Source organism: Pogona vitticeps, chromosome 3 (genome assembly GCF_051106095.1).
Source record: "Pogona vitticeps strain Pit_001003342236 chromosome 3, PviZW2.1, whole genome shotgun sequence".
Taxonomy (NCBI): Eukaryota; Metazoa; Chordata; class Lepidosauria; order Squamata; family Agamidae; genus Pogona; species Pogona vitticeps.
In genome coordinates, this window is record NC_135785.1 from 257362167 (window position 1) to 257389492 (window position 27326).

The window sequence follows — 27326 nt, forward strand, 5'->3', positions numbered from 1 at the left end:
AACACTTCACCACAAAGGACTGTAGCTCTGTCAGGCTGCAGCTGCAAAAGATAATAAGCCACAACACAACACACCCTTCCCTCAAGACCACTTCCGTTGTGGTGTTATAGGACATAGTCAGTAGTACTTGAAGCTAAGGGCTCTTCCTGACCTACCTTGATTTCCAAAACCAGGGAGTAGCAAAGAGATGTTTGAGAAAAGTATTTTAAAAGGCAATCAAAATGACTAAGAATCAATACCATTGTGAGTTTCGCAACTTAGAAACAAGGTGAGTGGGGCAGCAGATTTTAAAGGTAAAGGTTCCCCTTGACATTTTAGTCCAGTCGTGTCCAACTCTAGGGCGCAGTGCTCATCCCCATTTCCAAGCCGTAGAGCCAGCATTTGTCTGAAGACAGCTTCTGTGGTCACGTGGCTAGACACGGAACGCCATTACCTTCCCACCGTGGTGGCACCTACTGTATTTATCTACACACATTTACATGCTTTTGAACGGCTAGGTTGGCAGGACTTGGGACAAGCGACGGGAGCTCACTCCGTCACGTGGATTCGATCTTACGACGGCTGGTCTTTCGACCTTGCAGCACAGAGGCTTCTGCGGTTTAACCCACAGAGTCACCACATCCCTGTGATGCCGAGAAACAATTTTCCCCCTTATCGCTGAATACTTGGCCCCCAGGGACATCCAGTGGTACTCAGCAGTGGGAGACAAAGGAAAGATTAAAAGTATTGCTTCACACCGTGCACAATTGAATCTGCTACTCTGAGAGATACTGGTAGCTACAACTGAGCAATGATGCCCTTAAACATACTTGCAATATATCCTTGATTACTCCACATGACTCAAGAATTGTCTGTTCCTGCTCTGCTGCACAATATTGTGCCCTGGCTGACAGCAGGAAAAACGATGCCAAATTTTATACAGTATATCAAAGGGCAGCCTGAAGGTTGACGACACAAATGTCAGCAGTTAAGATGATCTCTTGTGCTTGCTACCAAGAAGACACCAAGCAGGGGAAATTCCAGAAACTGACTCATTTTTTCCTATCAACTGCTTCTCATGCAAACACATGTTTTTCAGCAAAGTACTCTTTTTACTCTTTAAAGAAGATTTGTCTTTTCAGTCTATTTCTGTGACCTTTTTCTCCAAATATCTTGCTTCCTTACATACCAATGTATCATAACAAAGTGGCTGTTTTCCCCATTTGAAAAGCCTTTTTTGAGGATAAGTATTTCAACCCCTGCAATTTGGCTTCTTTCCAAATTAAAAGTGAGTGGGGTCACCCATTCTCTTGCAAAATTAAGCAAGATCAGTATTTATAATTTATGTGATCTGCTTTAAATCCTGGGTTGTTTCAAGATCACCTGTTTCCCATCAATTTTACTTTTAAAAATTATGTCAAAAATACTTTTTCCAAAGTTTTTACAGCAACAGGCTGCCTGCTATACCTGTACCAAATTTTACACTGACCCCAGTTACAAAGCTATAATGTTTACTTATGGCTGCCCCCATTTCTGGAATTGTCTTGTAGAATTTTGATTTGCTTTTCTGCACAACAACTTAGCTATAATATTCTGAAGAAAAATTCATTGATTGGTCCTACTAACTTCTGTGCATAGAATGAAAGGAGCCTTTCAGGCAGCAAAACAAAATCTTGTGATGGCCCTGTGAAGAGGTCCTTTTATCTGCCCCAGCATTCCTCCCACGGAAGCCTTCTCAACTTGGTTAGCCAACCTACTATGTATTGTGTATCATCACAAATCACTGGTCCATCTATTCCAGCATCACTTGCTGCAGTTATCTGTAGCTCTTTAAGATAGAGGTTTCCAACCCTAGACTCCCAGTTGCTCTTGGACTATAACTCCCAGAACCCTTGATCACTGTTTTTGCTAGTTGGAAATTATGGGAGTTGTAGTTTTAAAACTAGAGTTCCACATTTTGGAAACACTCAGGAATAGTAGATTCTCTATCATCCATCATCTGGCCATTTAAATTGAAACTTCCCAGACTTCAATCTGGGCAGTAATAGAGCACCTGTTACTGAGAATTATGTTTTTCCTACTAGTGGAAGTTTGGGAGGGGAGTGAATACCAAGTCATGCATCTTTGCAGTGGTGGTGCCTTCACTGTAGAATACTTTCCCTGGAAAGGTCCATCTCTCCAGCTTGTAGCCTAAAACAGACATCTCTTACCTAATAGAGTTTGAATGTTTTGCAGTCTGACTCAGATGATAATCCCTGTCTGTTGCCCAGCAGGCTAATGGGAGCTGTTATTCAAAAGGAAGTTGGTGAAAGCTGCTTTAGAACTTTCAAAGCCTTCCCATTTAAGGAAGGCCTGTTTTATCTCCAAAGAAGTTATATATGTGTGTGTGTTTTACTCAATGAATAGCTGACATTAAATATGATTGATGGATTTTTTTAAAAAAATGAATTTAATCAATTAAATGGGTCTCATTCTTTGTTGAACACTTTCTTACTCAATTTTGTATAGTTTATACATTTGTGAGCTTCTTTATCATTACAATATTTAATGAAATACTAATTTAATTGATTTCATTTGTATCTTTTCCTGTAGTGCCATCTTGTCCAGTACCCTATGCATCTGGGGCAGAGGTGGTCTTCATATAGCTTGTACCTAACGTAGCTTGTACCTCCTTGTTGTTTGGGGAAAATAATTAAGGGTTATAAAAGAATATTTATTTGGGATAAATTTAAGGTGGCTTGAAATTCTAGATGTATCGTGCTTAATTGGAAACCTTTCAGCCATGAGTTGCTTTTTGTGCAGGAAAGAAATGATCAAGACCTTGGCGCACATCATTTTAGAACGTAGCTTGTAAAGGAACGAAGATACTCAATATCTTGGTTCAATCATGAGTAAATGTACTGGTCTCCCTCCCACAGGCTGTCTGAAGTTTCTGTTGTCCGGTGAGAATCAAATAATATCACAGTTAGTGGCTACGTTTTTATTTCAGCTATGAGAATTTGCAAAACCCTATAGCAAGATTTTATACTATGTATTTATTCTATGTACATATTTATCTTTGTATAATCGGGTCGGTGACCGCATAGTAAAACTTAACTTTTTTGGAGTACCTTTTTGCATCAAACCCAGGCATCTCCGTAAATAAAAATATTGTTGTAGCGAAATGCCTGGAAGGTTGTGTAACTATGGGATACCTTTTCTTCTCACAAACACGCCCCCATGGCTCAATAAAGGCTTTTTCTTCAGTTTCTTTTTCTCAGCCTCGGAGGGCACTTTGCAGGCTGCTTTTCCAGAATCGGAATCATGGGGCTCCTGCAGAAACACAATTGAAAACAGACCTTTTGTATGCTAACGGGATGAGGGGGGGAGGTGGAGGTATTACATATAAGTGGAACTTGAGAAATGCTGCTGTTTTAGGCTGTTAACGTCTAGTGCAGTGATGGTGAACCTTTTTTGAGCCCAAGTGCCCAAACTGCAACACAAAATCAATTTATTTATTTCAAAGTGCCAATACTGCAATTAAAACCCAAATGCTGAGGTTTTAGTTTAAAAAACACAACTGCTCCTGTACTGCAAAGGTTAAATGCTTGGTTGTTCCTTTTTCCAATGAGTGGTATTGACAAATAAATACTTACTAGTCCTCCAATCCCCCATTGGGCTAGACCAGTAATGGCCGCCATTGCACCCCTCCACTGAACTACTGCTACAGCAGAGGGGAGTGCCAAAATCCAGGATCAGAGGACAGGTAAATATTTCTCTATGGCGACTTATGGCTCGTGTGCCCACAGAGAGGGCTCTGTGTGCCAGCTGTGGCACGCGTGCCATAGGTTCGCCATCACTGGTCTAGTGTCTCCTGGCTTGCTTGACTACTGTTGACAATATCTAGAGTTCTGGGCCACAGTTCTCACCGCTGTTTGTAAATGCCTTGCATTTCTCTTTGTTGCTCTGAATCTTGATTATGTCACTGATTCTTCCTATGGGTGACTTGCCCCAGTTTTGATGCAGATAGCTCTCCCCTTTGAATTGAAGTGGTAGCTCAGAAAACCTCAGATGGGTGGAGAAGCATGTCATCCCTTTGTTAGTTTCTGGAGAGCAAGAGTATTAATGTACTCCCCACACCCTCTTCTAGGCTACACAGTTCTACAGTCCTTTGAAACAGAAAGGGGAAGCTCTTTTCCCTCTCTTCCAGTCCACAAAGTTCTGGATGTCTAGTTGTGGTGGACAGGCTGGCCTCTGCACCTCCCACATCTCCTTCCCAGAATGAACCCCCCCTGGTCTGCCATATGCATGGTGGCTACACCCCATCAACACAGGGAGGAAAGAGAAAACCTACCACTCGGCTGTATTGAGATTGACTATCCGGGCCCTGAATAGGGACATGCACTTGAAGAGAAGCCTGGAGGGAGAACATTCTGGAAGCCACAGGATGTAAGGAGGTCAAGACGAGACAGGCCAGGGGAGATAAGCAACCCCCTGGTGAGGAGAGCCACCTGACCATCAAGAAAATGTGGGGTACCCATAGTGTAAAAGGCAGGGAAGCTGAGGCAGAGGAACTGGTGCCAACACATCTGGGAAGAGGAGGAAGATGCTGAGGAAGAGGTCCTGGAATTTGACACAGGCACCCAAGAAAGCCTTCAAGGCAACGGCCGCACATTGACTGAGGGAGGTCCTGCAGAGTTCCAAGCCTTGTGGGGACAGACTCCAGCAACTGAAGGTCGGAGCAGTCAGCCTCTGTAGTGGTGAGTGACAAAAGCAATGGACTTAACCCAGGGATGATGCCATGAACCACTGTGGAACCTAAGGATGGGTGGTGGGTCCTAAGACTGTCTTGACAGGTCCTTCTCCTTGGTCCTATTTGTGAAAGTCTGTGTTTTTTCTTAGACTCAGTTTTTGGGCCCCTAGTCCTGCGTCTCGGATCATGGGCCATTCCGGAATGCCCCCTAGGCCCCACTGGTAGGAAAAAAAGTGTAGGGCAGCATCTGGAGAGATTAATCTCCTTCCAATAGACCATGGGTCGGGAAACAGAGGTAAATTACCCCAAATGGGGTAAAAGTGAAAATCCTGGGGGTAATGAGCAGGCTGCTACCCCCCTCCCTCCCACCCACCACACCCTCTGCAGCCAAAGCTTTAATTGTAAACCATGTCGCTCTGTTACTTCCTTCGTTGCAGCAGGGAGCTCCTAAATGCTCCCTTCTGTTAGAGAGATCGGAAAGATAAGCCTAATTGGATGCAGCTGGGGATTAGCCCTGGGCAATCAGCCAATCCGGGGCTTCTGAATGACTGCTTCCTCTGGAAATGACTGCAAACAAGCAGCAGGAGGGAAAGGAGCAAGCAAGGGAAAGAGGGAAGAAAGAATGGTGCGAGAGACCTAGGACTTTGTCAAGCTTATTTAAATGTACAAAATGGAGGTGTGTGTGTGTGTGTGTGTGTGTGTGTGTGTGTGTGTGTGTGTGTGTGTGTGTGGCAGGCAAGCAAAAGTGAAACTGAATTAAGGGGGGGAGGGTGGCTTTTTAAGGTGCTGTCTAGGTTTATCATCGCTTTCCTCCCAAGAGGCAGGCATCTTTGAATTTTGTGGCTGCTGTCTCTATCTGCAGTGATCATGGAGCCCAAGAAAGTGAAACCTGTCACTGCCTCCATCTCTTCCCCTTCTATTTGCCAGGAGGTGATGGGACCAGTGGCCATGATCTTAGTTTTTTTGATGTTGAGATTCAGACCCTTTTTTGCACTCTCCTCTTTCACGCTCATTAAGAGGTTCTTTAATTCCTCCTCACTTTCTGCCATGCTTTTGCACAGTCAATGAAGCAGAAGTAGATGTTTTTCTGGAACTCTCTGGCTTTCTCCATAATCCAGCGCATGTTAGCAATTTGGTCTCTAGTTCCTCTGCCCCTTCAAAATCCAGCTTGTACTTGTGGGAGTTCTCGGTCCATGTACTCTGAAGCCTGCCTTGGAGGATTTTGAGCATAACCTTGCTAGTGTGTGAAATGAGTGCAATTGTATGGTAGTTGGAGCATTCTTTGGCACTGCCCTTCTTTGGGATTGGGATGTAGACTGATATTTTCCAATCTTCTGACCACTGCTGAGTTTTCCATTGATTATGATAAAAAAAGCACTCTGGTCCTTTGATATCCGGCTGTGGCACCAGGGTGGGTGACATGACCTTTAGCCTGGTTTGTTCCTTTTTGCACACCACACATAAAATGATTAAAGTGGTAGGGAAACACCCCCCCAATTCTGCGTTGGCTGTCTCTAGAAAGCATGTCATTGCTAGCACCACTCGCAGCCACTAATGATCCTCTGCAAGCTAGCAAAAATTTAATGCAACTTGCTAGGCATGTTGGACACCTTACTACTCCCTATACCACACCATGGCTGGAGTGCAATGTGTTCCAGCAAAAATAGTGCACATCTTCATCAAATTTGGTGCATCCTGCTAGTTCGGTACACAACCTGTGTAGATTCAATAATATTTTTAATTCAAATAATGTATGATTTCCTTCCTTTCAAATCAAGGGGGTAATGTCGGTGTATATAAATTTTTTGCGGGGTAAAAGGTAAAAAAGTTCCCTGACCCCTGCAATAGACTTTCTGGTGAAACAGAACTTCAGATCTCAGCAGAGTGGGTTTTGTGAGCACCCTTCACATGAGGAACTGCTGCAGGGCTGAGAGGGCATTGTTGAAAGGGCCTGCTGATGGTTAGCCAGGAAGAGACTCCCTTTCTCTTCCCCCACCCCCCCAAATAAAATGTGTCATGGTGGAGGATACCCACCACAGGGTTGGTGGTTGTGAGGATCTCAAGTGCCTCTTGCTGCTCTCGGAGCTTCTTTATCTCCTCCCGGTATTCGTCCACCTGGGCCTCCAGCTTCTCTCGCCGGAGCCGCTCGTACGCCAGCTGTGCTTCCAGCTCAACAAGGGACCTGTTGGAAACCAAGTCAAGCTGGAGAAGATGCTGTGAAGACCGTCCCCTCCCTCCAAGCCGTGACTGACAGAGAAAAAGCCCAATCGGGTTCCTGCAAGTCAATACGGCTGTTTTGTTGCACACTTCAGTTGTGTTACTTTGGAGTTGGCTCAGCTGTTAACTGTGTGTCGTTCAGTCAAGAAGGGTGGATCATCCTGACAGATACAAGAACGATTCAGCACCTAACTGGATATGATGCGATTATCTCATTTAGCACGTTTGGATGTGGTTTTCTGAATAAAAAGCAGTCATACCGGACGTGTGTGTGTGTATGTGGGTGTGCAGAGCTTGAAATTACATGAGGATCTTGGAAATAATGTGTTAATTTAACACATTTACTTTCAAGCCATTAATTTTGCATTAAACAGAAGCCAGCTGATGCACTTGAAGAATAACTGATGCACTTGAAGTAGCTTCTTAAATGTTTAGCATTATTATTTTCTTAAGATGACATGCATTCCTCTTGTCCAATGTGGAAATAATGATTTAAACATAGTTAAATATGTTCCAGTCTAAATCTCCCACCAACTAGGCTACATACTTTTTAATTTAAAAAAAAAACATGCAAATATTACATACAGTATTCCTGTTTTCTGTATTTTTCTGGATGAGCTAAATAAAAAAATTTGCCTTGAAGGAAAATCTAATGTAGTGAAATAGTGAAATGTATTATTTATGTGTTTAAAAAGTCTCCCTGCAAGTAGAGAATCAGATCTGGAGGAAAAAGGCAAGTTTTAACACATTTTCCCCTAAAAATCTATGATTTTTTTACTTTAGTTTTATTTATTTATTGTTTGCCAGGGGGGTTATATTCTTTACCATGGAGGTTAGCTATTAGAAAATGGTATCCCAAGTTGGCAGACTTTATTACCCCCGGATTCTTCTAGCTTATTTTTCTGCCTAAAAATCTAGAAATTTGGGAAGTCAAGAACTAGGTGTTCATATAATTTGGGTTAGTCTAGCTTCAGCCATTGTGTTCAAGGCTTGTCTCCATACCGAACCACCAGCAGGGGACAGCAAAATGACAAAGTTTGCAGCAAGCCGGCGGAAAGAGTGGACAAGAGCTAAGGCCGCTTCGGCATGATCCTGCTGAATGGGAGCCTCTTGGTATTGTCCCATTGTATCCTGCCAGCATCTCTAAAACCCTGACCCCACCAGGTCAGGCTGTGTGCCTTAATGCCATAACCACCTGCCCCTACAGAATCCCCTACTGAAAGGGAACTCTAGATTCTGAGGGGGAAGAGAAATAGTAGTCAGAAATGTGACGCTCAAATGCTTCACCCAGTAATGACATGGGATATTAAGTAGAACCTCTTGACAGTACGGGACGTGGTGGCGCTGCGGGCTAAACCACAGAAGCCAGTGCTGCAGGGTCAGAAGACCAAGCAGTCGTAAGATCGAATCCACGTGATGGAGTGAGCTCCCGTCGCTTGTCCCAGCTCCCGCCAACCTAGCGGTTCGAAAGCATGCAAATGCGAGTAGATTAATAGGGACCACCTCGGTGGGAAGGTAACAGCATTCCGTGTCTACAGTAAGTCGCACTGGCCATGTGACCACGGAAGATTGTCTTCGGACAAACGCTGGCTCTATGGTTTGGAAACGGGGATGAGCACTGCCCCCTAGAGTCGAACACGACTGGACAAAAAAAATTGTCAAGGGGAAACTTTACCTTTACCGTGACAGTACAAATCATTTGATGGTGGAACTGACTGCTTCATGGTCGAAGTGTTTCTTACCCATCAGGCATCATTGGAAGAGGGAATTTGTCCAATGTGGAAAGACATGGGACTGTTAGAGCAGGAACCTCAGTTGACAAATTAGCTTACTGCTGTTTTGTGATTGGTTTTCTAAGCCTCCAGAACAGTGGTTCCCAACCTTGCTTAACCCAGGTGTTCTTGGACTACAAGTCCCAGAAACCCTGACCAATATAGTTGGTGGTGAAAGCTTTTGGGAAATGTAGTCCAAGAACACCTGCATTGCCCAGTGTTGGGAACCACGGCTCGAGAACCGCATTGGCAAGTATGATTGTCCAGTCACAAACAGGACGTCCGATTCATGTCTCTAGAGCCGTGGTTCCCAACCTTGGGTCCCCAGATTTTCTCGGATGAAAACTCCCAGAAGCCTTCCCCACGAGCTGCGCTGGGCAGGATTTCTGAGAGTTCTAGTCCAAGAACATCTGGGGACCCAAGATCGGGAACCACAGCTCTAGAGCGTTGGCTGATTTCAACCTTCTATTTGTAACACATCGTTTTACCCTCTGGATTTCTTTAGGTTTTTAAAACAAAAACTGGATGACCACCTATCACGGATGTTGTAGCACCAAAGAAGCATCACCCCTTTGGAGGGACAGGGTTAGAGAAACAACATACAGGCTACCTCATTCGCCTCTGGAAAGAGGAAGCAAAACTGCCGTCATGAGTCCCTCTCAGAAGGTATAGCAGCCCTTGAAGGATAAAAGAACCAAAGTTTCACTTTCACCTGCTTTCTAAAGCGTCAACAGGGCTGAAAAACTGGGGGGAGAAAGAATCGTCTCCTTTCCCTGCAAGACAGAGACCTTGCAAAGACTGACAACATTTGGGTGACACCAATTTTCAAAAAAAAAAAAAAAAAAAAAAAAAAACAGTCCAAGGGAATTACGGGATTTCCCCCTGTCCATTGTTGTGGAGGAGGAGTGGGCAACACTCCAGATGCTGTCTGACTGCAACAATCATCATCCCTCACCCCCAGCCTTGTTGGCTATAGGGCTAATGGCAAGTTGGAGTCCAGGAATCTCTGGAGGGCCACCAATGGTCTTTTATTGGTTTTGAGGAACATGCTCCAGCCTCCTTTACTTCTGGACATCTGGGAGGGAAGGAAAGCCCATGAGATGTTGCTACTACTCTGCCCTTTTCCCACAGCATCAAAGCTAAGGGCCCATAATGAGCTGGAATTTTTGTATGTATACATTACTGAAACAGCAATGTCTACGTTGGCTTGGGCATGTCGTGAGAATGGCTGAGGGTCAGATTCCAAAAGATCTCCTGTATGGAGAATGAATGCAGGGAAATCACCCCATAGGGAGACCACAGCTGCGATACAAGGACATCTGCAAGCGGGATCTGAAGGCCTTAGGAATGGACCTCAACAGATGGGAAACCCTGACCTCTGAGCGTTCAGCCTGGAGGCAGGCAGTACATCATGGCCTCTCCCAATTTGAAGAGACCCTTGTCCAGCAGGCTGAGGCCAAGAGGCAGTCCCGAAACCAGCAAAATCAGGGAGCTGGACAGGGAACAGATGGTATTTGCCTTCAGTGTGGAAGGGATGGCCACTCTCGAATTGGCCTCCTCAGCCACACTAGACGCTGTTCCAAGTCTTCCATACAGAGCACGATACCATCACCTCTCAAGACTGAAAGATGCCTAACTATAACATTGCACACAACTGTGCCAGGGATCAGGAACGTCCAGATATTAGTTGGGCAAGTTGCCACGGACGGAAGCTGCAGTCTGACCGCATGTGCATAGCCATGCTCTACTCTCCTCCCATTTCCCAATGCTCTTACTTGGCCAGCTGCCTCTCTTCTATTTTCGTCTGCCTCTCTTCAGGGGTTATTCCACCAAGCTGCTTATAATTGCTGATTGCAATTTCTAGGAGACCCCGCAGCTCTTCGATCTTCTGGTAAGCTCTTTCTGAAAAGGGGAAAGAAACAAGACAAGACTCTTCTAGCCTTTTTAACAGCCCAGTCTGACTCAAAGCAGGAAAAGTCAAGATGCCGTAACCTCCCAAAGGGAATGGCTTTTAGAGAAAGGGTGAAGATCAGGAAAGTCTAGCTGCAGCCTTTATATAAGAACCTCAGTTCAGGGCTTCTATACAGCAAAGGCAATCCTTGGAAAATGCATGCAGTGCATGAGTTACAGAATATGAGACGGTTTGCCTTAGCAAGTGTGGTTTTGTCAACCCTAGTCAACTTAACTAGGAAGATGGGAAACAAAATTGTCGTCGTCGTCCTGTGCTGTCAAGTCAATTGTTAATTTACCATGACCTTTTTCAGGGTTTTTCCAGGTAGAAAATATTCAGAAGCGGCTTGCCATTCCCTTCTTCTGGGGACATCCTGGGACTGCGTAGCTTATCCTAGGCTACACAGGCTGGTTTTTCTCCCAGTGGGGGAATCAAACTCCCAACCTCTGGCTGCCCAGCCAGATACCTAAGGCACTGAGCTATCCGGCCAACTTGATGGGAAACTGGCAGGCAGGAATGCCTGGCTGGCTTTGTAACAACAGCCTGATCCCTCCTCCTGTTGTCCAGATTCAAGGTTAAAGGTGTGACACTCAAAAGTCCTCAGATCAATATATGATTTAGAACGCAAGAGTGACACAAACGCTCTGACTGTGGCACAGCGGGTACCATTACTCTCCATCCAGAGAGCCACAGACTCCGTCTCCAGGTTATACAGAGCTGTAACTAGAGCAAGGGTTGTGGGGCTTTGCAAGGGCACCATGATTTAGAAGGTGCCGGAATCTGGAGACGGACCTATGAGTGAATATTAGGGAAAGAAACGCCATCATACCACAACCTATTCACTTTCCTTTTTTAAATAAGCATTTTCTTTTTCTTTTTTGGGGGGGGGGGACAAGGGCAGCAGTCTCTCTTCCCCCTTCTTCAGGGGTGGGGGTGGGGTAATGGCCATGACTCCAGGCAGAATTGGGGGTCAGAGGATGCTATGTTGCCCTCCCCCCAGATGACAAATTTGCTAGTCACTGCTGTGGTTGAAAGTTCTCACACAAAAGGTGTGGAAAATCCCTTTGCCTTTGTAGGAACACGGCCAGTAAGGGTGGCCAGTGTATGGTCCTCTGGATGTTGCTGGACTACATCTCCCATCGTCCCTCACCGTTCTGTCTTGAGATGGGGAAGGCCAGCCATCTTGCCTACATTTGTTGCATACCTTATTGGGCTGTATTGGGATGGGCAAAATATACTCTTCCCCCCCAACGAAGCTCCCCAGAACCTCCACAGTTCCCACCAGTCCTAGCCAGAGACAGAGAGAGAGAGAGAGAGAGAGAGAGAGAGAGAGAGAGAGAGAGAGAGGAAGGTTGTTACACAACTCACCACGACTGTCTTTCTGGTCCTGCTTCTCTACCTTCAGATCACTTTTGCAGTCTGTGCTCCCTTCCACGCCGTGTCTTTCAAAGAACCGTGAGTCCTGTACCTCAATTTCCTCATCGGAGTCATTCCCCATCTTGTTTCTTAAATATTCCACAACAGCCAATTGAGCAAACCTGCAAGTGCCGACACCCGTTAAAAGAATGAACGAAGACCACCGAGGGGCTTGGTTTGCTGATAGCAAACCTGTGCTTTCTCGTCCAGTGGCAGCCGCAACAGGGAAACCTGCTCAGTAGAATAACAATAATAAATAATAATCTTAGAACTGTAGAGCTGGAAGGGATCCTATGGATTATGGAATCCAATTCCAGAGGGGTTGAAGTCAAGAGTCTCAGACTCAGCCTGGAGATAGTGGGCTTTAATCTAGAACCTTCTACATACAAACCATGTGCTTCACTATTGAGCAAGGTTTTTTTTCCCATAAAATAGGGCAGTGCTACCTCAACGATATGCCCCCTCTTTTCCAGGATTGTCTATCTGCCATGATCTCTCAACAGTTTTAAGATAGCAAGATAGTCCATAATCTGCCAGTAGACCCCTTTAACTAGAGCGTCCAACAACCGGTGGCTTCTGTATTGTTTGTTTTGAATGTGTGTTGTCTAGCATGGAATGGGGGTCCCTGTTTCCAGAATCTGTACTTTTCCAAAACTCTATTCCTGAGAAATATAAAGCTCTTCAGGAGTAGCTTGGGAAGTTCCTTGATGAGATACACCAGGGTGGTGGAGGTAGGTGAAATGTTGAATATTTTCTCTTAGAGCTGCCTTGGGTTCTTTTGAGGAGAAAGGCAGGATAGATGTGTTTTAAATAAATAAATAAGTAATTTATAGAGCAGTAGTGTGGCCACATGTCCTCCTTTTGTCTGGGCAGTCCTGTTTCTGAATGGCTATCAGAGAACAGCCTTTGTTTTGCAGCTCTTCTCAGTTTTAAGGGCTGCCTGGTCCATCTCTGATTTTATCTTTAAGAACGCTAAGATAGAAGATGGCAGATACTGAATTTGCCCATCACCAGCTGGATACCAGATTTACTAGATGGACAGATCACCAGGTTATACCACAGCCTTCCCTGCTCTAGGTAAAGGTAAAGGTTCCCCTTGACATTTAGTCCAGTCGTGTCCGACTCTAGGGGGCAGTGCTCATCCCTGTTTCCAAGCCGTAGAGCCAGTGTTCATCTGAAGACAGTTTCCGTGGTCACATGGCCAGCATGACTAGACACGGAACGCCATTACCTTCCCACCGTGGTAGTACCTATTTATCTACTTGCATTTGCATGCTTTTGAACTGCTAGGTTGGCAGGAGCTGGGACATACAAGCATGTCTCCAGAACTAAACCCTATTGAGCATCTGTGGGGCATCCTGACATGGAAGGTGGAGGTGCGCAAGGTCTCTAACATCCACCAGCTTTGTGATGTTATCATGGAGAAGTGGAAGAGGACTCCTGTGGCAACCTGTAAAGCTCTGGTGAAGTCTATGCCCAAGAGGGTTAAGGCGGTGCTGGAAAATAATGGTGGCCACACAAAATATTGACATTTTGTGCCTAATTTGGACATCTGAGACTTGTGACACTAACGGGTCTCAGGACACCAGGGAGGGAAGACAGCTACTTGGGCCCAATTTAGACATTGTCACTTAGGGGTGTACTCACTTTTGTTGCCAGCGGTTTAGACATTAATGGCTGTGTGTTGTGTTATTTTGAAGGGACAGTACATTCACACTGTTATGCAAGCTTTACATTGCTTTACATTGTAGCCAAGTGTCACTTCTTCAGTGTTGTCACATGAAAAGATATACTAAAATATTTATGAAATGTGAGGGGGTGTACTCACTTCTGTGATATACTGTATATGCATGAAGGGTGAAAGCCTCTACTTTCCAGGAGATGGGGCCCAGCCTTACATTTTGCTATTTGTTCAGTTGAGGATCCTGACTTTTATCTATATGTCATAAACAGTTTAGGACCAGAATAGCTTTTTAAAAACCCACCTGTTCCCCTATGAGCCTGCCCAGAATTTGAGATCTTCAAGAAACCCCATTTTGCATTACCTCTCTCCAAAAAGTTAGGTTGATGAGCACATGAGACAGAGCTTTCCCCGTAAGACTACCTAATTTCCAGCATTTTCTCTCTAACAAAGACCTATTCTGACTTATGTTGCATTCAACAATCAAAACTAAATGTTTTTCAGTCATAGATTTCAACACTTGCTGTTTTAAATAGCATTTTGTTTATGTTCTGTGTTTATACTGTAATTTTTATTGAACATGGTTTGGGAGGCCCTTTTGGGAAGAAAAGTTATTTATAAATCCAATAAATAAATAAATATAATTGTTGCTTTGTGATGTATGCATGTATGTGTAGATGGATGGATGGATGGATGGATGGATGGATGGATGGATGGATGGATGGATGGATGGATGGATGGATGGATGGATGGATGGATGGATGGATTCATTCATTCATTCATTCATTCATTCATTCATTCAGACAGACAGACAGACAGACAGACAGACAGACAGACAGACAGACAGACAGACATTTTCAACCTCTGGAGTGCAGATTTAAATGTGCATTTGCCTTTTCCAGAACTGAAACCCAGTGGGATTATGTCCTGGTTGGAAAAGTATGGTCACCTCTTAGCAATGTCTTTTGGTGTCTCCCCAGCTTCGTTGGCGATGTTACAGTCCGCTTCCCTCTCAATCAGCCACTCCAGAACGTGCAAATGGCCTTGTCCGGCAGCTGGCGTGAGGAGAAAAAAAAACATGCACGCACATACGTGTCTTTTAGATAAGCCTCGTGGCGCAGTGGTTAAAACGCTGTACTGCAAGCTAAAACTGTGCTCACGACCTGGGGTTCAAATCCCAGGTAGCCGGCTCAAGGTTGACTCAGCCTTCCATCCTTCCGAGGTCGGTAAAATGAGTACCCAGCTTGCGGGGGGGGGGGGCAATGTGTAGCATGTATAATTAAAAAATGTAAACTGCCCGGAGAGTGCTTGTAGCGCTATGGGGCGGCATATAAGTCCAATAAATAAATAAATATAAATAAATATATTTATTCCTAGAAATCAGCTCGACTCTTTAGAATACAATAATGAGATTAAAGGTTATATCAATCACGATAATATCAAACACCTGGCTGAATAGCTCAGTGGTTTAAGTATTCTGGCTGTGGAGGCCAGTGGCTGGGTGCTCGATTTCCCACTGTGCAAGTAGAGCCATCCTTTGTGGCCTTGGGCAAGTTGCGCAATCCCAGAAGAAGGGAATGGTAAGCCACGTGTAAGCCTTGTCTACCTGGAATACCCTGAAAAGGGTTGCCATAAGTTGGAATTGACTTCTTGGATGATGATGATGATGATGATGATGATGATGATGATGATGATGATGATGATGATGATGATGATGATGATGATGATGATGATGATGACAAACAAGAACAACCAATGTGGCCCCTTCCAGGCTAAAAGATTTCTTTCAGTAGGAGGTTTTGATGGATTAGTGCCCATTTCTTCAGACATAAAAGTGGGTTGTTTCTTTAAGGATGGATTACAAACGAAAGCTCATACTGAGATAAATCTATTCGTTTTTAAAGTGCCATAATATTTTTCCTTTCGCTTTGGGTTTTTTTGCCCTCAAATGGACGAACTCAAACTCTCTGTAATCAAACAGAGGTCAGGTTGGCCAGCAGTGAGGATGATCTGAGGTTATGGCCACTGTTCGACACAGAATTTGGTTTAAGTTACACTCAGTGAAAGTTAAGCCACAGTTCAGCACAAAATGTTCAAGTGGCAACACTTCCTATGAACACGACATCAAGGCAGACTAAGTAGACTTCACAAACACACCTTTTGCGCATCATTGCCTGCTCCTTTTTAGTCCCTTAAAAACACCTCTGGATAGACTTTCTGCTAAAATAAATGAAATAAAATAAAAATTGCGCTCCAGTTTTGTTCACATGATGCAAGTTATTTCTCTAAGTTTGCATAATTTATTCTGCATGTTTCATGGGTTTGCTTTGGACCCTGGAAGGTAAATTAGGCTGAGAGATGGTGATTGATTCAAGCTCTGACTCAAGAGTATCATGGCTAACAAAGAATTTGAACCGAGGACTCTCTAAACACCACACTGCCCGGACATTTGAAGACTGTATATCTGTGCACATGTCCAGAGCTTGGATGTGTCTGGTTAAAAGTAAAGCAGTTACCTGTAATTATTTACTTTAAGGGCAACAAATAATGTAAATAGTAGTCACAACATTATTTTTCTATAAGTTGCTTAAGTATAATGAGTAACCCTAGTTAGTTTCAAAGTTACTTTTACAGGAATTTGAAGGCATTTTGTGGTTAATTTATGAAAATTGGCAAAGTAAAACTTTTTGTGTCATCTTTAGTCTTTTTGTAACTATCTGCATGGGCAGTATTAGACATGGCCACTAGGGGGAACCAGTTAAGGTATTTCTCTGACCTTTATGCATCAATGTGGATCCCTTATCGTCCCGTTCGTTGACGTTGATGATTCTGTTCTCCAGCAATGTTCTTAATGAGTCCAAATCCCCTCTGAATGCTGCCTCGTGACCTGGAAATGTTAAATCTATGCAGAGAAAGAAAATAAAAGGGGATCCATGAGCTATAATACCACCACCACAGTGAAAAAAAAAATAAAGAGTTCTGCTAAATTGGAAAGAAATAGTCAAGGAACAACATATTCCAGATTGCCCATCAAGAAAGGTCTACATTCTCTAAGGTGCACAAATTAGGTAAACTCATTGGTTTCCACCAGGAGTGGGTAATTTGGTTGATCTTCCTACACAGGATATGTTTTGTGTAGCTCTTGGATGCAGACGAAGAGCAGAATTATCCACTCCAAGAGAAGGTTGCTTGTTGCTTCTTGATATGAGTCCCTGTTGGATATTTTCTCTTCCTTCGCACACATTTTTGGTAGCTTTCACTCTTTTGTACAAACTGAATCCATAAAGTAAAATAAATCTGATCCTCCCAAGGAGAGGCAGTGCCCCTAAACCAGAGGAAACTATAATCAGCCACCAATCTCTACCTTCAAAGGTGCTTCAGCCTGCTTCTACCTTGTTAACAGCCATTTTTAAAGCCAAGATATAAGGTAATGCTGGCTGGATAGCTGAGGGTACAGTTCTGTTACCAAAAAAAGAGTGGGTTTGAATTGGGTATAGCTTGTTTTAAATTGGTGTGGAAGTATCTGGTTGCAGAGTCAGCAGTTGGGAGTTAGATTCCCTACTGTGCCTCCAGGGAGAACAGCCAGCCTGGGTGGCCTTGGGCAAGCTGTACAGTATTCCCAGGGCACCCTAGAAATAGGGAATGGTAAATCGTTGTTGTGGGTTTTTCAGGCTCTTTGGCCATATTCTGAAGGTTGTTCTTCCTAACGTTTTGCCAGTCTCTGTGGCTGGCATTTTCAGATGACAGGAGTGGCACTCTGTGCTCTGGTGCAGTTTGTTTGGGAGTAGAGTATGTATAGCTGTGGAATCAGCTTTTGTTCTTTTCAGGAGATGGGTGATTGTGGTGATCTTTTTTTTTTGTGGGTGTATTTGTACTTGGAAAGCCCTGAAAAGGGTCACCAGAAGTCAGAATTGACTTGATGGTACACAATTGTTATTATTAAGGGTGTACATTTTAAACATAACTAAAATAGTAAGCGTATGCCATGATGTCAATGAATACTCACCTCCCTCCTTTTGCCAGGGGTCTTTCTCCTTCTGAAGATCATCAATGTACTCAACGATGCAAGTCTTGTAGAATCTTTCTGCGAGGTCCCTTGGGGTTTCCCCATGATCGTTCCTGGCTTTCAAGGCATGGACCAAAGTGGGCATCTTGCTTACTAAGTACTTAAAGCAGTGCAAATGGCCCTCCATGGCTGCCAGATGAACTGTATACGACACGAACAACAAGGAACCCAGCATTAGCCAGCGGTGTTGTGGGAATGGCAGGTCAGCATCATCCCTTTCCAGGAGAATCCAGGGGTGGGCCATTGTGATGTCGCAGAGGGGAGGGAAGGCAAGGTTTGGGCACAAGAATGAAAGAGCTTCTGGGCTGGCTGATTTGGGGAACGAGCCAAGAGGCAGATTGATCCCTGTCTTACTTCAAATGCCATAATGGCCACAAGGGCAGGCAGGGACCTAAGGCTCTTCTGCCAATCTCTTCCTCACACTCCCAGCTGGCACCAACGTTGGGCAGTCATTGCACACATACAAACAGCTTCACCCTGAGCCAGTAACAACTGCTAACAGTCAGGACCAGGGAAAGATGTAGGCAAATTTTTTGGCTACTCCTCCCCAAATTCCATCCATTCTAAAGGAAATCAACCCTGAATGCTCACTGGAAGGACAGATCCTGAAGCTGAGGCTCCAATACTTTGGCCATCTCATGAGAAGAGAAAACTCCCTGGAAAAGACCCTGATGTTGGGAAAGTGTGAAGGCAAGAGGAGAAGGGGACAACAGAGGGCAAGAGGGTTGGGCAGTGTCATCGAAGCAACCAACATGAATTTGACCCAACTCTGGGAGGCAGTGAAAGACAGGAGGGCCTGGCGTGCTCTGGTCCATGGGGTCACGAAGAGTCGGACATGACTAAACAACTAAACAACAACCACCCCATAATTACTTGGCTCCAAGGACTAGGACTCCAAGGACTAGGACTCCCAGGGCAGACACTATTCACACATCCAGCTGAAGAATGACCAGGATTAGCAGGTGGATGGCATCAAGGGGAAGGAGGCCAGTGACAATGCCCATCTTAGGCAGTCAAGGGTGGGTAGTAGTAATGGCTGGACGGCTGCTCCCCCACCTGCTGCCACTCATGGCTCCGTGAGTGTGGTGGCTGGAGCAAACCACCAGAATTTTTCACCTTAGGCAGCAAAATCTCTTGGGCCAGTACTGGGAATAACAGTAAAGAAAAATATTTCACAAAGATTTGAGAAGAGCATCTGTTCAAAAAAGAGCCTTCAGGCTCCCCAGCACTGTCTGTTTGAGATATTTCATATTTAGACACTTGTCCCTTCCCCACCTTTTGCCCAAGTTCACTATAATGGCAGAGCACTTCCCTTGGCGTACCTGGGAGATTTCCATTGTTATCCACATCATCTAAAGTAGCTCCCCATCGAACAAGGAGTTGTAGGCATCCGAGACGACCATGGAACGCAGCATTGTGAACGGGCTTCCAGGCATTCTTATCAGAAACATTCACATCCTGGTATTTAAGAAGAAGAGAGGGCTGAATTATTTTCTCCAAATTATTGGGAAAGCCACGTGAAGTTAACAGATCAATGGTGATGCGGAAGTAATAGAGTAATGGTTGATTAATGGTCCAGTATCCGTACTTAGACAGCAGTCAGAAAGTTACCTCTGGAAAACCCACAAGGGGGACAGGAGAACAATCATCTGCCATCATTCTTTGCACCTGATTGTTTGGTGACTTACACTGATGCTTCCATGTAGCCAACACAATCAATGCCTGAGTTAAATTTTCACTTAGAACAGTGGTCCCCATCCTTGGGTCTCCAGATGTTCTTGGACTAAAACTCCCAGAAACCTTCACCACTAGCTGTGCTGGCCAGGATTTCTGGGAGTTGTAGTCCAAGAATATCTGAGGACCCACGGTTGGGAACCAGTGGCTTAGAAAGTCATAACTGATTCAATTGCATGCTACATGCCTGCTCAGTCACATGCATCCCTACATTTTCTTTTAATAAAACAGATCAACCCCACCCTTACTCTTGGAATAGGGAGAAGCAGGTTCAAAATCAGCTGCACTGAGCAGAATCTTAAATACATCACTTGAAGTCTACAGTTCTCCTTGTACATCCTTTGTATAGTTTTAATTGCTTTAAGCAGCCGTGGGTTCCCTATGGAGAGATAGGCAGTACTGTATAAGTAACATCCATCAGTCAATCAGTCAGTCAATGAATTGGGACCACAGAATATGAGTTCGCATATGAGTTAACTCTTTCCCTGCTGCAGTTCCAGTAAATGTTTCATCCTCTACTATAGATGGGTGTTGCTTTGTGGATCACTTCGTGACAAAAAGCTGTGGTCTTGTACCACCTTGAACACATCAGTCCTGCCTAATTTCAAAGGCTAAGCAGGTTTAGCCCTGGTGCATACTTTGGGAAAGGATGAAGTTCAGTACTAGATCACAGCCTCGGAGTCAAGACCCAGCTTTTCCAGGTACGAACAGGAAAGAAATCCTGCCTCAAATTCTGGGGAGCTGCTGCCAGTCTGAGTTGGCAATAATGGCCTACATGGAAAAAAGAGTTTGTCTTAGTGTAAACCAGGGGTTGTGTGTGTGTGTGTGTGTGTGTGTGTCTGTGTCTGTGTCTGTGTCTGTGTCTGTGTCTGTGTGTTTCCGCTGATAAACTGGATTACAATAGGTTCCCCCTTATCCATGGGATCAAAATCTGCTGATTCATTGTCTGAAATTATAAAAAATATTAAAAGAAAAATCCCATAAACATATATTTTTAACAGTGAAGTTAACAGAAATGGTTATTAGTGGGAGCCAGAGACCATGCGATGTATAGCGCTCACTATTAAAATAGCATTGACTGTAATCAGATTTTCAGCATCCGGGGCAGGCTTGCAACCTACAGTATTGTTGCTGCTGAGAGTGACACTTCTGATGACTTTGATAGGGTTTTCAGCCTATCTTCTATGTTCAGGAAGCAGTTTATTATTGCCACCACTCTGAATGTCCATGACCAAATTGTGATTTAAACCCACATCTCCTCGGTCTGACACCCTGTCTACTACATCATGTTGGCTCTCAACCCGTCACACCTATTTTTGAATCTCTGCGTTGTCTGCCAGTGAAGTAACTCTCAATGTAATTGTGCGGAAGAACCCTTTGTGGCATGTTGTGGTAGTAACACAACTTGGAGAAGAGGTAGGATGAACATATAAACAAAATTATAAAATGCTAACAAAGTTTTTATTTATTTATTTATTTATTTATTTATTTATTTATTTATTTATTTATTTATTTATTCATTCATTCATTCATTCATTCATTCATTCATTCATTCATTCATTTATACCCCACCCATCTAGTCAATTGACTACTCTATACCAAGCCCCCCTCCTCAAAAAAAAGAGAGACATGTTCTCTTACCACACCACTCCGAAGTATGGTTTGCAAAGTGTATGACTGTCCATGGGTTGCTGCTAAATGAGCAGGAGTACATCCTTGATCATCCTGGGCTCCTAAGTTGATACCATTCAGATGCAGGGCCTACAGATTTACAAAGCAAGATTCCTACTGAGATAGCTTACCTCTAGAGATGGGCACAAACCAGTCCGTCCCATTTCATAAAGGTGGCAGCCCAGCCCAGGTACTGCCGGCTCCTCTCCCCCTGCCTCCTCTGGCTCAATCAGCCCCTCTCCAGGTCTGGTGTGCTAGCTTCCTGCACCTCCTCAACTGATCTCCCAGTCCTGGCAGCAGCTCAGGCTTCTCTGCCCCGCCCCCTTGGCTGATCTGTCAATCAAACAAGGGGGGGCAGAGAAGTCTGTGCTCTTGCTCGTGATTGGGAGATTAGTCAGGGACCAAAGGTGGGATGGATAAAACTGTCAGTTTCTCTCTCCCTCATTCAGCTATTTTTAAAAGATAGGTTTTAATTATTTCCTTCAAATATATGAAGAAATGCAAAGGTTTCCAGAGTTTCTGCAGTTTTGGAGTTTCTACTTGCTCCAAAACCAAAATCAAAAACTTCCGGTTGCTAAAAGATGAAATAAGGGTTTTCAAGCCTGATCTCTAAATCCTTCCTCGGTCAAGATTAAACGAGGATGCTTACCTGCATGCATGCATCCTGGCCTTTGATAGCAGCAAGGTGAGCCGCTGTCCAGCCTCGTACTGTCAAAGCGGTTGGATCAGCTCCGTGCCAAAGTAACCAGTGAAGACACTAGCAAACAAGAGTAAGGTGTGTGGATCTCACAATCCCAACCTGCCTTGCCTCATAGGCTATTGTTTGACAACCTCACATCTCGCATTACTGTCTCCATTGTTACCCGCAGAACTTCTAATAGCAGCAAAGTATGGCATTGGATGAACCATAGGAAAACAGTCCATTGCACATCAAACAGTCATGTAAGACTTATGAAGCTGTAGGTTGAAATAGAGAGGTAACATAGACCCAAGAGATCATGACGCATGTGGACGGTCCTGCGTCACAACTTCATAGATTCTAATTCCACAAACTGGGTTTGGGACAGAAAAGACAGAGAATCGGAAGCTGAACCCTTGAATCTGGAAGTTTTTTCCCAAACTTTGTACTAATTTAGCCCCACCTTTGATGTGACCTCGTATTCCTATTGGCCAGGTCTAAAATGTGTGCACGTAGGAGGACAATCGCTTACTTTCTCTTCCCCGCCAGGCTGTCCTCTGAACAGCTGGTTGTGCACCCAATTTCACAACCAGTGCACAACTAGCCACAGAAAGGAGAGCCTGATTTGGGGGGGGGAACCTTCTGCAATTTTCCTTGCACCACCACCACCATCAGCAGCAGCACCACCACCATCATCATCATCATCATCATCATCGGATTCTAGCCATTGGGATTAAACACTCCAAAGATCAACTCAGCACTTAGAAGTGTAATGATTGAGGTAGCACAGATGGACTGAACTGCGAATATTAGTTACTTTTCTAGACTACAACCCCCAGAATCCCCAGTATTCTAGGTGTTGCAGTCTAAAAGAGTAAACCTTTTCCAGCTCCGAACAAGGTTACACTACCTGGAGGTACATGTTTACTTATCTCCAGCATTTTTTTCAGTCTTCTTTTTAATGCAACCTATAAATTCATGCTACAGATGTGTCATGTTTCCACCGTACCCACATATTTGTTCTTTGTTTTTCTCATAACAGCTGGCCTCGAAAAGGATCAGTAGAGACGGCACCATGGTTTTCCCTTCTTTGGTCCCCCTTCAAACTGTGTCTTACCTCCAGGCTTCCAGAATGGGCTGCCGAGTGCAAGGGGGTAAACTTGTAGACGGGGTCCACCTCGTTAATGCTGGTTCCAGACCTCACCATCTCCGCCAGTTGTTTGACACTTCCTGCTTTGACTGCTTCGTGGATGCTTTTGTACTTCACCGGCTTCTTCTTGGGAGCCCCTCCAGCAGCTCGAAGGAGCAAAGAATGACATTAGGGACTGGCAGCAACCCTGGCGAGTTGGGCGTTTGCCTAACCATGCTGGCTGCCAGATCTTAGAACGGTGTCCTGGAGGGATGGAAAGGAGTCTGCAAAGCTGGACACTGGCTCATTGGACATCTGCCGGCCGTGAGTCCAGCTGCCGCTTTGACAACATTTCTTAGGAGTCAGAAGATAATGGCATGGTGTCGTTTCATTTCAGATTATTCCATCCTCCTTGTCAGTGCAAGAGGTCGTTCAACAAAAGCTTGGCACATTTCTTACTCGCTAAAAGATTGTTTGGGTTTCCATTCCCTCTAGCTTTTTTTTTAATTCAGTGTGGAAATTGGTATCTGTGGGACTCTGAGAATTGCTCGCTCTCTGTGTGTGTGTGTGTGTGTTTGTGTGTGTGTGTGTGTGTGTGCAATGGATTCTCAATGGACCTAATAAAAGCCAAGGGCTCTTAAAGGTAAAGGTTCCCCTTGACAATGTGTCCAGTTGTGTCCGACTCAAGGGGGCGGTGCTCATCTCCGTTTCCAATCCATAGAGCTAGCATTTTGTCCAAAGACAATCTTCCGTGGTCACGTGGCCAGCGCAACTAGACACGGAACGCCATTACTTTCCCACCAAGGTGGTACCTATTTATCTACTTGCATTTTGCATTTTACATGCTTTCGAACCACTAGGTTGGCAGGAGCTGGGACAAGTGACGGGAGCTCCCTCTGTCATGTGGATTCGATCTTACAACGGCTGGTCTTCTGACCTTGCAGCACAGAGGCTTCTGCAGTTTAATCTGCAGCGCCACCACGTCCAAGGGCTCTTAAGCCATCATCAAATATAAAATATTATGTTGCATCTACTGTAATTCCCAGCTATATTTCCTTACTAACTAACCAGTGCTACTTCAAGCCTGATTACTGATTAGATGTATTCATTACCATGTTGTTCCAATGGTTATCCATAACCTGGTATTAATTTAGCTACCAAACAGTGTCCTTGTTTACAGAACAGTGCTTTCTGGGAAGGGAACTGAATATAAAAAAGGGGTCTGAAAGGTCACTGATGGGTGTGAAATGCTGCAGGATCCATATATTTCCTTTCCAAATGATACCTAGCTACTCAGCATGCTCAGTTTCCTACTAGGATTACAGTGGACCCTCTACTTACGGAATTAATCCGTATTGGAATGGTGTCTGCAGGTCGAAAAGTCTGTAGGTCGAGTCTCCATTGACCTACAATGCATTGAAAACCCATTAATCCCGTAACTGGCCGTTTTTGTTCCATTTTTGTTCCATTTTGTTTTGTTTTTTTTCTGGTCTGTAAGTCAATTCCCCGGCTGCAAGTTGAACCTAAATTTTGCAGCCAGAGAAGTCTGTAACTCGAAAAGTCTGTAAATTGAGCCATCTGTAAGTTGAGGGTCCACTGTATTGAGAAAGTATCCTCATATGGTCTTTTGGAGGGGGTGTTCCCTAAATGTTCTTAATTCTTAATGGCCCAGCTGTGACCTTCTGTGCTGGAACTGGTCATCTGAATTCACTATGAGAGAGAAAAAGGAGCAATAGCCATGGTAGGTAGGATAGCACCACCCAACTATGTAGCCTTTTGCAGAGAATTAGAAGACGAGCGCTCTGCCCCAGGAGGCTTAAAAGCCTAGAAATCCAGTGGCTGCTATTAGTACGACCACTCTACCAAAGGCACCACCATCCCCATGGGCTGCCATTTTGCCTTCCCTTGCCAGGAGCGTTATGGTAGTTGCTAATCTCAATTCATGCCTATTTCCAGGTTTACCCGGGCGTCCATGATATGCTACAGAGGAGTCTTCGTTAGAGATGGGCATGAACCGAACTACGAACAGGAAAAACCCATGAGCCAGGCCGGTTCGTAGTTTGGCGCACGGTTCAGTTCGTGCCTTCCATTTTGCTGAATCAAAACGAAGCTACAAACTTTTTTTCCCACCCGACGCGTGGTTTTAACAAAACAGATGCCCCCCTTTCCTTCCTGTCACCCCCGTTGACTCCCTACCCCGTCTTGTCGCATCCTCCTCTTCCTTCTCCACCGTTGGCATCTTCAGAGGCAGTGGCTAGGCTTCCCTTCCGGGAAGCTGGGCCTGGCGTCTCTAAGCATGTGCCAGCCCACCAGTTTGGCAGGGGTGGCAGTGGCACCGGAGCAGTGCGGTGATGGCACAACCAGAGCACGAACCCCTCACTACCAGGCCACAAACCCAAAGCCGAACCACAGTTTTGTCGTTTGGTTTTTCCCATTGGTTCGTAGTGGTTCGTGGTTAGTGACCAACCGCGAAGGATCACGAACCACCATTTTTCAGGTTCGGGCCCATCTCTAGTCTTCACTCAAATTGAAAGCGCAGTAATTAATGTTTCAGGGATATGTAAGTTAAGAACCTCCCCTGTGGGTGCATACATTATTGTGGCAAAGGGGTTTCAGCGTGTAAGGGGAGCTAAGAACAGTGCCTTCAAGAAGCCAGGTTCTGTTACAACCTGGGCTCCTAACAGAGTCACTCAAGACTGAATGAATCAAGCTGAGAGATACCGCCTTTGCAAGACCTGAGCCTTCCTTTTGGAGGTTATTAATTCGTAGGATTACCCTAAGAATGAAGAGGCAACACTGGCATGTTACAAAAATAAGTGAAGAAGATGTGTTTTTCCTAAAGACCAATCACAAAACAAAGCAAACTAAATAGATTGCAAAATCCAGGAGGTGAGGAAAGCTCCTACTGTGACAATTACTGACAATCAGCACTGAAGGCGTGTCCTCTGCTAATAATGGGTTATCTGTGACATATAATAGAGTTTTTAAATATTGTCTTTTAATGATGCAAGCTGCCTTGGATCCTCTTTAAGGAGAAAGGCAGGGTAAAAATATTTTCAAGTAAGAAGGAAAAAGAGGGTTATGAGGGAAAACCAGTGGAGATACGGTGTCTTGCTATAGTCTTGCTATTTCTTGAAAGAAAAAATAAGCATGGATTAAGACGTTAAAAAAAAAATGTCCTTTTGAGCCCTGCTCAGAAATTAACCACTGCCTCGTGGCGCAGTGGTTAAAATGCTGTACTGCAGCTAAAACTGTGCTCACGACCTGGGGTTCAAATCCCAGGTAGCCGGCTCAAGGTTGACTCAGCCTTCCATCCTTCCGAGGTCGGTAAAATGAGTACCCAGCTTGCTGGGGGGGCCATGTGTAGCCTGCATAATTAAATTGTAAACCGCCCGGAGAGTGCTTGTAGCGCTATGGGGCGGTAAAACAGTCCAATAAATAAATAAATAAATAAATCACTGGCTCTGGCTAGAACATGCTGAAGTCCAGTTAGTTTTAAGGTTCTTTATCATCATCAGCAGCAGCATTCTTTATTTGTGTACTCATTTTCACTTCAGCAAATCTGTTTCTATATTGCTATTCAATGCTTTGGGGAGAGGTTGAAGAATACATTGCTTAATAAGTGGCAGACAAAGGCACCCATCGGTTTGTCTTTCCAGCGGCTCAGCTAGAAATTTAGGGAAGAAAAAAAAAGGGGGTTCAGCCCTACCTGAAAAGCGAGAGGAGAAAACAAGAATAACAATAACAAAAGACATCTTTGCAGAACAGTGCCTCCCTCGTCTCCTGCAGGTGAAATATCTAAAATAAGGCTTAAACCTCACCACTTGGGGCGACAGGAGCAGGCATTGGGCTCCGTCCACGTTTAGCCACCTTCTTATCCAATTTTCATAAGCCTCCAGGTTGTTTCCGGCTGTTTTTCTGGAGGCGGCTGCGGCTGTTGGTGCTGTACCGGAACGTTGCCATGGAAACAGTGTACACTTTTGTGCCTTGGCCTCAACTGCAAGTAGCATAGCCACTGAAAAGGCAAGGAGGAGGAGATGCTGAGCCCACCGGCCACAGAAAAGCTTCTTTTCTGCCACGAGGGGAGAAAAAAAAATACTGAAGAACTGAGCCCACCCAAAGAGGAGGAGGGCCTGTTTTAATGCTGAGAGATGTGTTCCACCCCACACATTGTTTCGTTGGGCAACTGATGCCCAACCATAGTTGGTGGGGATGAGAGAGGAAGCATCCCACGGTGGGTCGGACCAGGAAGGAGCTGGGCTCCAAAAACAGCTCTCGCCCCTCATCCGGAGGGGTGGC

General features: G+C 44.7%; 1 protein-coding gene across 1 annotated transcript; it reads right to left on the reverse strand.

The window, feature by feature from the left end:
- Positions 1-1947: 1947 nt before the first annotated feature.
- On the reverse strand, positions 1948-26990 carry ANKRD42 (ankyrin repeat domain 42). The gene is made up of 12 exons (XM_072993506.2): positions 26849-26990; positions 23016-23194; positions 21869-21976; positions 21190-21309; positions 19137-19272; positions 17755-17955; positions 16525-16650; positions 14698-14803; positions 12020-12189; positions 10476-10602; positions 6746-6893; positions 1948-3291 (listed from the first exon to the last, which is right to left on the reverse strand). The coding sequence occupies exons 1-12, from the start codon at positions 26871-26873 to the stop codon at positions 3163-3165; spliced, it is 1575 nt and encodes a 524-aa protein (XP_072849607.2). The 5' UTR covers positions 26874-26990; the 3' UTR covers positions 1948-3162.
- Positions 26991-27326: the final 336 nt, after the last annotated feature.